The 13,021-nt window shown below is 48.3% G+C and overlaps 2 protein-coding genes across 2 annotated transcripts in view; both read right to left on the bottom strand.

The window, feature by feature from the left end:
- The window catches only part of LOC139766129 (polycystin-1-like protein 2), a 34,786-nt gene extending 33,612 nt beyond the window's left edge, over positions 1–1,174 (bottom strand). Inside the window, 1 exon segment of the mRNA XM_071694360.1 lies at positions 651–1,174. Within this exon segment, the coding sequence (XP_071550461.1) occupies positions 651–1,128 (478 nt within the window). The 5' untranslated portion in view covers positions 1,129–1,174.
- A 762-nt stretch (positions 1,175–1,936) lies between these two features.
- LOC139766168 (uncharacterized) lies at positions 1,937–12,927 on the bottom strand. The gene is made up of 10 exons (XM_071694438.1): positions 12,413–12,927; positions 11,787–11,970; positions 10,947–11,137; positions 9,558–9,779; positions 8,860–9,023; positions 6,502–6,686; positions 5,947–6,073; positions 4,845–5,010; positions 4,068–4,246; positions 1,937–2,201 (listed from the first exon to the last, which is right to left on the bottom strand). Exons 1-10 carry the CDS (start codon positions 12,925–12,927, stop codon positions 2,080–2,082), a joined length of 2,055 nt encoding a protein of 684 aa, XP_071550539.1. The 3' UTR covers positions 1,937–2,079.
- Positions 12,928–13,021: the final 94 nt, after the last annotated feature.

Below are 13,021 nucleotides of genomic sequence, written 5' to 3'. Positions count from 1 at the left end.
TGATGAGTGAGATCGTGAAGGGGCATCAAGCCTTATAGGCCGAAAAACATTGCTAAGGAGTATGCCGTAAGACAACACACTTCCATCTTACGAGACATGAGGACACTGCCCAACACCAGGGCACTTGTAAACCCACACACTTATATCGGTACATCCAAGTATTCCCACTTACAGGTCACTTACAAGTGTTCTCTGTCTCAGGCCGAGTTACAGGTACTCTCAATCTGGTCACAGGTCACTTACAAGTGTTCTCTGTCTCAGGCCGAGTTACAGGTACTCTCAATCTGGTCACAGGTCACTTACAAGTGTTCTCTGTCTCAGGTCGAGTTACAGGTCCTCTCAATCAGGCCACAGGTCACTTACAAATGTTCTCTGTCTCAGGTCGAGTTACAGGTACTCTCAATCTGGTCACAGGTCACTTACAAGTGTTCTCTGTCTCAGGTCGAGTTACAGGTCCTCTCAATCTGGTCGCAGGTCACTTACAAGTGTTTTCTGTCTCAGGCCGAGTTACAGGTCCCCTCAATCTGGTCACAGGTCACTTACAAGTGTTTTAAGCTTCGTCTTACAAGTGCCCTCAGACACAGGTGGATGACAGGTGCATCCACACCCACATTTTACTTAAAAGCTGTCGTCAGTGACGGATGGCTCACAGGTGACGGTGTACGTGCTGATGCCCACGCCCTCGGGGTCGAACCAGCCAGAACAAGTGACGGTGAAGACGTCGAGCATGGCCCTATTGCGCTCCGGGTGAGTGAGGAGGCAGGCGCCACCTGCCGGGACCTGGTTCAGGTGCATGAAGTACGTCGAGGATCCTGTGCTGGGAGAGGCAGGAAACAAAAGGAGAATTGGTATACTATAGTTATCCCTTTTTCCATACTTGTTGTACCGATTTCTTCCTCGGCGAAGTAGCGCCAAGAATAGACGAACAAAAGGCCTCATTTGCATGCATACACACTCCCAAGGTGTCATGCATAGTGCATCAGAGGCATAATCCAGCACCCACATCCAAGCCGGAAAGACTGCATCGTGGTTTACCCTAACCGCTCCCTGTCCAGGTCGCCCCTCATGTACCACATCCATCCATTTTATTCTATTCGATGCATCCCTCGCACCCTCTTGAATATTCATGTCACTCTATCAGTTTATCCTATTTCCTTCTCTCTCTCTCTCTCTCTCTCTCTCTCTCTCTCTCTCTCTCTCTCTCTCCCCAAGGAATCCAATCTATGTGCCCATCCCCTGGCTGGCTTGTGCTGACGCATGGTCAGTAACGCTAACCACCATATCTGCTACACTGCTGACATCTGGACTTCGCCTCGCCATTAACATCAACGGGTTATCTTATCATCTTTGTCTCCATTTTCTAAATGAAAAATGTTGGACTTCTAGCCATTCCTGTGTTGAGTTTGACCCTGGATCGATTACCTTCAGTCAGTTTCATACAGAGAGAGAGAGAGAGAGAGAGAGAGAGAGAGAGAGAGAGAGAGAGAGAGAGAGAGAGATTCCTTTCATTGATCACACGGCAACAGCCACATGGAACCCTAAACGGGACGACACCCCCAGTGTACCAGGACGCCCCTGGTACCGGGACGCCCCTGACACCGGGACGCCTCTGGTACCGTGACGCCCCTGGTAATGTGACGCCCCTGGTACCGGGACGCCCCTGGCACCGGGACGCCTCTGGTACCGGGACGCCCCTGGTAATGTGACGCCCCTGGTACCGGGACGCCTCTGGTACCGGGTCGCCCCTGGAAATGTGACGCCCCTGGTACCGGGACGCCCCTGGCACCGGGACGCCTCTGGTACCGGGTCGCCCCTGGAAATGTGACGCCCCTGGTACCGGGACGCCCCTGGCACCGGGACGCCTCTGGTACCGAGTCGCCCCCGGTAATGTGACGCCCCTGGTACCGGGTCGCCCCTGGTAATGTGACGCCCCTGGTACCGGGTCGCCCCTGGCACCGGGACGCCTCTGGTACCGGGACGCCCCTGGTAATGTGACGCCCCTGGTACCGGGTCGCCCCTGATACCGGGTCGCCCCTGGTAATGTGATGCCCCTGGCGCCGGGACGCCCCTGGTAGTGGCTCAGCAGTACTTGCCGACTCGTGACTCGCCGTTCGTGACCAAGACGGAGACGTGCAGCACCTTCACGTAGGGGTTGTCCTGGTAGAACTGGGTGCTGAGGGCGAACTCCGCGCCGACGACACCTGCGGGGGTAAGCATGGCATCAGGCAGGTGTACAGGTATAGGGAGCAGATGTACAGGTAGAGTCAGCAGGTGTACAGGTAGAGTGAGCAAGTGTACAGGTAGAGTGAGCAAGTGTACAGGTAGAGTGAGCAAGTGTACAGGTAGAGTGAGCAGGTGTACAGGCAGAGTGATTAGGTGTACAGGTAGATTGAGCAGGTGTACAGGTAGAGTGAGCAGGTGTACAAGTAGAGTGAGCGGGTGCGCGGGTAGAGTGAGCAGGTAAGCACAGTATCAGAAGGGTATACAGGTAGAGTGAGCAGGTATACAGGTAGAGTGAGACGATATATAGGTAGAATGAGCGGATGTACAGGCAGAGTGAGCAGGTCAACAGGCAGAGTGAGCAGGTGTACTTGCTTCAGCAGGGGAGGCAGGCAGGGGAGCCCAAACCAAATGATTCATGATATACCCAAAGATGTGTGATCTTTTTACCTTAGGATTCCTGCTATAAATGAATCATAAGTTAGAATCACTTGTGCCTCATTATGTAGCAAGATTCTATGGCATAATGAATCATGGGTTAGAATCACTTGTCCTCATTATGTAGCAAGATTCTATGGCATAATGAATCATGGGTTAGAATCACTTGTCTTCATTATGTAGCAAGATTCTATGGCATAATGAATCATGGGTTAGAATCACTTGTCTTCATTATGTAGCAGGATTCTATAGCATAATGAATCATGAGTTAGAATCACCTGTCCTCATTATGTAGCAAGATTCTATAAGTTAGAATCACTTGTCCTCATTATGTAGCAAGATTCTATAGCATAATGAATCATAAGTTAGAATCACTTGTGCCTCATTATGTAGCAAGATTCTATGGCATAATGAATCATGGGTTAGAATCACTTGTCTTCATTATGTAGCAAGATTCTATGGCATAATGAATCATGGGTTAGAATCACTTGTCTTCATTATGTAGCAGGATTCTATAGCATAATGAATCATGAGTTAGAATCACCTGTCCTCATTATGTAGCAAGATTCTATGGCATAATGAATCATGGGTTAGAATCACTTGTCTTCATTATGTAGCAGGATTCTATAGCATAATGAATCATGAGTTAGAATCACCTGTCCTCATTATGTAGCAAGATTCTATAAGTTAGAATCACTTGTCCTCATTATGTAGCAAGATTCTATAGCATAATGAATCATAAGTTAGAATCACTTGTCCTCAATATGTAGCAAGATTCTATGGCATAATGAATCATGAGTTAGAATCACCTGTCCTCATTATGTAGCAAGATTCTATAAGTTAGAATCACTTGTCCTCATTATGTAGCAAGATTCTATAGCATAATGAATCATAAGTTAGAATCACTTGTCCTCAATATGTAGCAAGATTCTATGGCATAATGAATCATGAGTTAGAATCACTTGTCCTCATTATGTAGTAAGATTCCAGACAAATGAATCACGAGAGCAACATGGTCTTCACTGAATAGGATGGACTCCTCAAATGAGGCTTTGGCTATTCGTGTACCTCCCCAGCTCTACGTTTTCTCTCAAAGATGGATGGACATTAGGTACCTGGTACCCATCTATTCATTTCTTTTTCCGTCAAGGATATGTCCAGTTCGATGCTGAGTGACAGTGAACCATGATGACCCACCTTTAACGACAGGGTCTTCACTCTACACGAAGGAGCCTTAAACGGACGAACCACTTTGACTTTGAAGGAAGGATGCTTCCTTCTTGCCTTCATTGTTTACACAAGGACAATATCTCTGGCCTGATGAGCTTCAACACACAAGACCTTGGACGCAAGACTGATCCTTCAAGGGTGTTGGGATCATCCCCCAAGAAGAGCGAAGTCCGACTTACCGACAGGGGTGTGGGCCTCGGTGAGCAGGAAGGGGATCTTCGCCTCGTCAGTCACGGTCCACCTGTACTGGAGAGGCTCCACACAGTCGAAGAAACAGCGGGACACCACCGCCGCCCTGTACGACGGGTTCAGGTACACCCCGTCCTTGAAGGGGCGACACAGGTTGTCACCAGCGCACCTAGACAAAGGTGATTCCAGTCTTATTGTCAAAGACGCTGAGGATAATACCTGTAAACTCGTAACGCTTAAAGAGTATTCTGCAACATTTTCTGCAACCCCTGCTCACACCTGCAAAAAGCCAATAAATACGCAACATTTCAATATCTTTTAGGTGAAAGATGTGAAGTATGTTTCGCCGTGAGGTCATTCCCCCTACATTGCGAAACTGAGCGGACGGGAATGAGTGGTTCAAGAATATGACTTGTACCTGTATCCCGTTGGTGTCAGTAGAGTCTTGACGTGTCATCAACACTTCTGAAGTGGGGGAGGTCGGGGAAAGGGAGGTCGGGGAGGGTTAGTGACCAGCAGCCTGAAGCCAAGGTGTTGATGACCTGAAGCGGAACAGTGGTTATGATCATGGGGTGAGGGAGGGAGTGAACAGCCCCGTTCCCTCATGGTGTTATTGACAGATTCTTCTGATCATGGACGGAGGCTTGACCTGCGCCACCCCACAGCGACTCGACCTTGTTACCGACACAACACAATGGGAGAGGAAACGGAGTGGGGGGGGGGGGGGGGTCGTAACCAGCACCCAGACTCTGGGGTTTGTGACTGACCTGAGCGTGATGCCTGGCCCAGGTGGAACCAGGACCAGTACCTGGGCCAAGCCTACGGCAGAGCGGCGACCCACAGCAACGGTCGCCTCCACTTCGTACGTGTTTCCAGGTGTTAAGAAGTCACTCCCGCGCAGGTGCAGGTCAGGCGTGTCGAGGGCGAGCCTACCTGAGGGCGTCGGGACAGATGGATGAGGTGCACTGGACACGCTAGCTCAAGACACGCTGTGCATGATGAGCTTACATGAGAAAGACAGACAACAGAAGGCCTGTTTGGCCCACAACTGGGTTGTCTGAAAAAAAAAAGAATATGATTTAACTTGACAAAAATTGTTTTCAATACCGCTCAGTACTTTTTAAGCTATCACCGACTCTGCGCTGCTGCACATTAGCCCTCTAGTGTCCCCGTAAACGCTGTCGTTTATACGTTTATTTCTGGCGTTTTTCTCAAAGTACACCTGAATTTTATCAAATATTTGTCAAAACGACGGTTAGAGGTAATTTATAGTTGTATCATTCTCTACGTCTGACGGTAGCTTACTCCAGTGCTCAAGCCAAGTTAGTGTGTACCACGACGCAAGATACTGTTCATAGTACATCAAGGTTGTGGTAGGTGGCGCCTAGATCGCGGACGAGATGGTATAACTCGTACCAGCCTCATGTAAATCTATGTATATTTTCTTATCTATAGCACAATATAAACCAGTCATTTCTTTCACCCGCAGAATGATAACAAGTCTTTTAACATCAACCACATCACAAGCTAACAGTATCTCTCCTCTGAAACATCACTAGGATGTAAAGATTCTGTTCCTGGTCAGATTAAGGTATACGACCCTAGTCTTTGGCCAAACTTGGATATGAACTTGATACTGAAACACATCGGCAGTTTATGAATCATGTCTTCAGACGCAAGAGGAGGAGTGTATAGCCACAATGGAAGAGGAAACAAACTGTTTATAGCCACAATGGAACAGGAGGAGACAAACTGTTTATAGACACAATGGAACAGGAGGAGACAAACTGTCTATAGACACAATGAAAGAGGAGACAAACTGTTTATAGCCACCATGGAACAAGAGAAAATCAAAATCCCGAACCTCACCTGGACCATGGCCGAAGCAACCAGTTGACAGCGAACCCTTGACGAACACTTGTTTAGCGAAGTCCTCTTCTGGCAGAGGCCAGTCCTCACCAACCCTGCGACACCTCCACTGCACAATCACGAACCTCTGCAAGGCAAGAGGAGGAGGAGGAGGTGGAGGGTATGGATCTGACGCAACATGCAGGGGTGTCGGAGATCCTAAGGGCCTGCTGTCATCTGCTGTTCTCAGCAGTATCTCAGCGCCGTCAGTAGTTGTAGAAAAATATAACTGAATAATGATATATAAAAAAAGACTTCGAAACAAACGATCCAAATGTATAATTCAAACGTAATCCCATAAAACAGCTGAGCCCCTGCAATGACCCATGATACAGAGAGCCTAGAATACAATGCTCTCAAATTACACAATTAACACAACTTTTCCCTGATCTGAAAACAAGAGAAAATCAAGTAGACACAGACAAAGACATACGTCTATACGTATATAAGTATACGTAAATATTGCTTTAAGTAGCAGACACTATTATCATTACCCAAAGTCCTCCTGCAACCCACCTTATCGAGGAAGTCTGGGTCTTGCGAGTGCTTGGTCGGCTCAAATGAAATGAGAGCATCCTGTCCTCTGTACACGTGTGAGACGGCGCCTTCAAGCAGGATTGCACTCAAGTCCGACTCGATTATATGGATGTAGGTGCTCGCTTGACTTTGGAATGGCAGACGTGTGTCCAAGTTGGCCGGATCTAGAAGGCAGAGACTTGAATTCTAGACTGACTAGGAAATGTTATCATATTGCTTTATATCAATATGTCTTATTATCATGTTCCTCTCTTGTTCTTGTGCTTTCTTTCATTCTGAAGGGGAGGAAGGGGCAGGAACCACATGGTTCTTGTGCCTGAGGAAGAGAGCCAGGAAGTAGAGGCAACTGAAGAGGATTAGCATTCTAGAGACTGTGAATCAGGCTGAACGAGACACTGTAGGAGTCCAGAGAAGAGGCGGTGTTTGCAGTCTGACACAAGCGGTGGGTTGAAGACTTGAGAGGACGAGAATCGTTCGGGAGGGAAGGATGGATGACGATGGGGAAGAATAAGGTTTAAAGACAAAAAAGAAGAAAAGACGACATGACATCAAGGTATCAGAAAACGAGACCATTATGCAAATGAGGGAGGTTGAACAGAGAGAGATTAAGTCCTTGGGGATCCTTGGGCTGGTAGAGGACCCTGTGACGATCCTTGGGCTGGTAGAGGACCCTGTGACGATCCTTGGACTGGTAGAGGACCCTGTGACGATCCTTGGGCTGGTAGAGGACTCTGTGACGATCCTCGGGCTGGTAGAGGACCCTGTGACGATCCTTGGGCTGGTAGAGGACCCTGTGACGATCCTTGGGCTGGTAGAGGACTCTGTGACGATCCTTGGGCTGGTAGAGGACTCTGTGACGATCCTTGGGCTGGTAGAGGAACCTGTGACGATCCTTGGGCTGGTAGAGAAACCTGTGACGATCCTTGGGCTGGTAGAGGACCCTGTGACGATCCTTGGACAGGTAGAGGACCATCTTCCATACAAGGACGAGAGGGAAGCCAGACGAGGGAAGGGCATCAGGAACACACATGATGTGCTGGACTTAACCAAGTGCAGGTGTAAGAACTGAAGAAGGTGAGTCATCAGGTCGCCGGCAAGACGCCAGTGGAAGGTGACTAAGGTTTGCCTTCGATGTGGTGATGTAAATATCCGCTCACAGGTGCTTAGATCAGGGCGTTAAACTTACGAAGAAGGAGGACTAGAGAGGACTGCTTGTCAGGACATGAGCAACTGAAAGGAGGGTTTGAAGAAAACGGGGTAAAAATGCAATAAAAGATAGATGAATAAACGATAGGAATCAGATGATGCTGGGGATCCAATCCCACGTCCAGCTCAGGCAGACCTGGATCATCCAGCAGTACATACTTTGGTCTGATGATCTGGGATACAACAACAGACAGACTGGTGGTAGGTGGGAAGCGACGAGAGTTCAAAGACCAAATCATGGGGCGAAACAACCTCAACACTGGTGGAGTAGTGGAGACATAACTCACACAAGAGGTAAAGTCTACCCTAACCTGCCGGAGAAGGTGCATGACAGCAAGGAGGGATAAGATGCATCGTCAGTGGACAGACTGACGGAAGGATAGAGAAGGCATGTAGTATGACACACATATAGCGATGCTGTGAAGCAGCTGGTGGTATATGGAGACAGACAGAGAAGAGGAGCTTCGTCCAATAGACAATGGTGATATATGGAGACAAGGCAGAGAGGAGGAGCTTCGTACAATAGGCACTGGTGGCATATGGAGACAGACAGAAGGGGAGCTACGTCCGATAGGCACAGCACTGATTCATGTCTTCCACATTCGTCAGTAACCCTCAGAGGATGGTCCTCAAAGTCTGTATGGGTCCAATTTCCTCTACAGGTCCTAACCGGCCGACAGGGATAGCTGCTCTGGCCAGGAGTCGATCCTGGGTCCTTGAGATTCAGTGTCGTACAAAAGTTGAGAGGGGGGGACAAGCCAGAAGGCTATGGGTTGAGGGGACAAGCCAGAAGGCTATGGGTCGAGGGGACAAGTCAGAAGGCTATGGGTTGAGGGGACAAGTTAGAAGGCTATGGGTCGAGGGGACAATTAAGAAGGCTATGGGTCGAGGGGACAAGTCAGAAGGCTATGGGTTGAGGGACAAGTCAGAAGGCTATGGGTCGAGGGGACAAGTTAGAAGGCTATGGGTCGAGGGGACAAGTCAGAAGGCTATGGGTTGAGGGGACAAGCCAGAAGGCTATGGGTCGAGGGGACAAGTCAGAAGGCTATGGGTTGAGGGACAAGTCAGCAGGCTATGGGTCGAGGGGACAAGCCAGAAGGCTATGGGTCGAGTCAGAAGGAGAGATCTTACCCCACATGGTGATGGTGAAGATCAACTGGTAGTAACCGTAGGACAGGAAGCGTGCGGGGATGGTTAGGATGGGCAGGTTCCATGATGACAACCTCTCCCTCACAAACACAGGAGCCACCAGGTCGCCAGTCACGTTGCTCACGTTAGCAATCTGCCATCGCATCCTGGACGGGAGTAAAGTGAGGGAATTAATAGGGCAGAGAGAGAGAGAGAGAGAGAGAGAGAGAGAGAGAGAGAGAGAGAGAGAGAGAGAGAGAGAGAGAGAGAGAGAGAGACCCATTTCACCCTTTCAAAGGGCGGTAAAGCTGACCCGTAAAGTGGCCAAAATTTTGGAGCGTACCTAGAAGCAGTTGTTGTCAAATTTATGTATCCAGTCTTACCACCTCACTATATTCCTTTCTTATCCACAGGGAAATGAAACACAATAGGTTCCCAAGTGCACTTTCGTGTAATAATCATATTAGGGGAGATACAAGAAAGAAATATAAGTCAGTTGATATACAACGAATATACGTAGTTAGGACGCCATATATATATATATATATATATATATATATATATATATATATATATATATATATATATATATATATATATATATATGATTATCATAACTGATATATTTGTTCATATGTAAGATCGCTGATAATAGCCTATCATGACTACGTTGTGATCTAGAGAGACGCGTCTTTCCTTACTTCGTGTGGAGGGTGAGTCCGCAGTCCAGCGAGCCCTTCGCTACCACGAAGTTGTCCGTTCCCCTGGTCATCTCTAGGGCGTCGGTGAAGAACAAGACGCTGTCCACGATCTCCGCCCGCGGTGGCTTGCAAGGCTGGTCAGTCACGATGACCATCAGGTCATCTCCCATGTAACTGATGCTGTTGCATGCCACCAGGGTCACGTTGTACAGGCCGTGTGCCCTGCGTGGACAGAAGAGGAGGAGGGGAATCGTGGGTCAGTCCCGCGACGACGTTGCTCAAGGGAGGAATTGTGTCTGGGGCTACGTACCCTCCTGGGTAGGATTGGAGACGAGCTCACGAGTGAGGAGGAGGAGAGGATCAGTGTGTTGTAAAGGATATCGTGTGGAGTGAACACTCTCGTATATAACTTTCAGTCAGAGAAATAGTTTTGCTATCAGTTCTGACAGCCTTTCCATTCATCAGCCAGTTTGACGAGGCGAAGGAACCAAGAATGTAGAAAAAATAATTCCACAAAAACAGTAATTTTTGGAAATGAACATTTGAGAAAAAACACAACACAATCACTAGATATAGTTCTCAGATCAGTCTTGGTGTTATGGTTGTTATACAACTGAAGAACATATCAGGGGTCAAGTTATACTCACTTCCACACAATATATCTGAAGAGCATATCAGGGGTTAAGTTATACTCACTTCCACACAATATATCTGAAGAGCATATCAGGGGTTAAGTTATTCTCACTTCCACACTATATATAACTGAAGAACATATCAGAGGTTAGGTTATACTCACTTCCACACAAATGAACAACCTATAATCTATGTGAGTGACAGAATATGGCTATAGAAAGGGTAATGTGTCAGTCCTTTGATAAGAACAGTTTATCTACTTGCCTATCTATCTATCTACCTACATCTCCGACACCTTGTTCTCCTCGGGAAAGATTCCCTCCTGAGGTCGGAGTGTTTGGCCCCAGCAGACAGGTCTCCAGGCTGGCCTCTCCAAGCGTACTTGCCCATGCACGTTGCAGCCTCTTGGTTCCTCTCCTCAGTACATTGTCTCACTTTCCCTTCCCCAGTACACATGAGTGACAGTCATTTTCCCTCCCATTATCATCATCATCTGCAATACATCTTCCACATAAATGCGAGTTACCTGAAATCAAGCTACAACTTAACTTTAATTTATATATAAGTGCAGGGTCATCTTCATGGAAAGCTGAAACCTGATGTTAACTTACATATAAGTGTGGGTCAAAGCCAAAGCCAGGTGCAACTTAACATTAACTTACATATGAGTGTGGGTAAAAGCCATGGCCATGTGCAACTTAACATTAACTTCCATATAAGTGTGGATCAACCTCATGCAACTGGACGTCAACTTACACATAAGTGTGGGTGAGGTCCATGGCCAGCTTGGGCTGGACATCATTGCTATGGCTGGCCCAGGGGAAGCGGGAGGTGCAGACCCCCAGGTCGCCATAGGTCGCCAGGGGCGTCTTGTCTCCCCAGTCGATGGCGACGCACATCTCCCCGCCGAGCGACTCGAAGGTGACATGGAATACCTTCACCTCATTCTGAGAACGTCAGGGAATGTGCATGAGTGAAGAAGATCTCTCTCTCTCTCTCTCTCTCTCTCTCTCTCTCTCTCTCTCTCTCTCTCTCTCTCTCTCTCTCTCTCTCTCTCTCTCTCTCTCTTTCTCTATCTATCTATCTATCTATCTATCTATCTATCTAAGCGTTCCGTCTTGAGGCTTGAGGGCTGCGTTGATCAACATGTTTATGTTCGTCTCTGTATCTGTCTATCTAACTGTTTCTCTCTTATCTGTCTGCGTGAGCCTCTTCGCCCATCTGTCTCTCTTATCTCTCTGTCTCATCCTTCTTCGCCCATCCGTCTCTCTGTCTGCCTACGGCCACTTCTCACACCCTCTGTCTACTTCTCCCTCCCTCCTTCTGTCTACTTCCCCTCCCCCTTGGTCAACTTCTCCCTCTCTCTGTCTACTTCTCCATCCTTCTGTCTACTTCTTTCTCCCTCTGTCTACTTCTCCCTCCGTGTCTACTTCTCCCTCCTCCTGTCTACCTCTCCCTCCATCTGTCTACTTCTCCCACCTTCTGTCTACTTCTCCCCCCCTCCCTCTGTCTGCTACTCTTCTCCCGTCATTCCCTCACCGTGAGGAGGTGCTTGCTACCTGCCCACCACACACACACACACAGAGGTCGACCAACCTTTGAGGTGACGAGGGAGAAGTCGTCGATCTGGGCGCCCCTGATCATCCCCACCAGGTCCACAATGATGTCCTCGGCAGGCACGGTCTGGAAGACGTTCTTGGCCCACACCCTCAGGTACAGCCTCTCCTCCTTCAGGAAACACAGGTACGTCAGCAACGGGTTCAAGATAACACCACACAGACTGAGAACAGTTATAGATAACACCACACAGACTGATAACAGTTATAGATAACACCACCGAAGACTGATAACAGTTATAGATAACACCACCAAAGACTGATAACAGTTATACATAACATACAGGTTCATGAAGGCTATGTGGAAAATACAAAACCAGTGATGGAGATGAAAAGACTATAAGAATATCTGGACCTTTTCAATCAAGAGAAGGTAATATGGTTACAAAATGCCGTAGAACAAAGAGAAGAATTGCGAATTTCAAAACAATATGACAACACAGAGATACGGGATGGTGAAAATCTATTTTGGTTGGTGTACTTAACATCTTATCAACTATATATATCACAAATGATTAAGGCGTGGCAATTAGACCACAACATGTGTAGCGAAATGAAAGTGATTGTAGATCGCTAGATGGTAGCAAGATGAAGCGTATAGGACACATCAATGAAAGATGAAGATTGAGAGGATGAAGGCCCCCCTCCCGTCTGAATGCACGTCTGATGAAGGCCCCCTCCCGTCTGAATGCACGTCTGATGAAGGCCTCCCTCCCGTCTGCATACATGTCTGATGAAGGCCCCCCTCCCGTCTGAATGCACGTCTGATGAAGGCCCCCCTCCCGTCTGAATGCACGTCTGATGAAGGCCCCCTCCCGTCTGCATACATGTCTGATGAAGGCCCCCCTCCCGTCTGAATGCACGTCTGATGAAGGCCCCCTCCCGTCTGCATACATGTCTGATGAAGGCCCCCCTCCCGTCTGAATGCACGTCTGATGAAGGCCCCCCTCCCGTCTGAATGCACGTCTGATGAAGGCCCCCTCCCGTCTGAATGCACGTCTGATGAAGGCCCCCCTCCCGTCTGAATGCACGTCTGATGAAGGCCCCCTGCCGTCTGAATGCACGTCTGTTGAAGGCCCCCCTCCCGTCTGAATGCACACCAGATCCACACCCCTTCCCATCTAAGCCATTTCATAACCCCCCCACCAACCTCCATGAAGAAATAAGAACCTCACCCCGGCCTCAGACTTCGCCCAGTTGTATTCACAGAAGGGG

The sequence above is a fragment of the Panulirus ornatus genome, chromosome 57 (assembly GCF_036320965.1).
Source record: "Panulirus ornatus isolate Po-2019 chromosome 57, ASM3632096v1, whole genome shotgun sequence".
Classification (NCBI taxonomy): Eukaryota; Metazoa; Arthropoda; class Malacostraca; order Decapoda; family Palinuridae; genus Panulirus; species Panulirus ornatus.
This window is presented reverse-complemented; position numbering and strand designations above follow the sequence as displayed.

Bases quoted from the DNA above. Each gene is read 5' to 3' on its own strand.
- LOC139766168 (XM_071694438.1), bottom strand. From the start codon at position 12,927: ATGGGAAGGGGTGTGGATCTGGTGTGCATTCAGACGGGAGGGGGGCCT. The intron at 9,024-9,557 runs GTAAGGAAAGAC...ACTCCCGTCCAG, and splicing joins GGACTCACCCTCCACACGAA to GATGCGATGGCAGATTGCTA. The intron at 6,074-6,501 runs GTGGGTTGCAGG...CTTGCCTTGCAG, and splicing joins ACCCAGACTTCCTCGATAAG to AGGTTCGTGATTGTGCAGTG.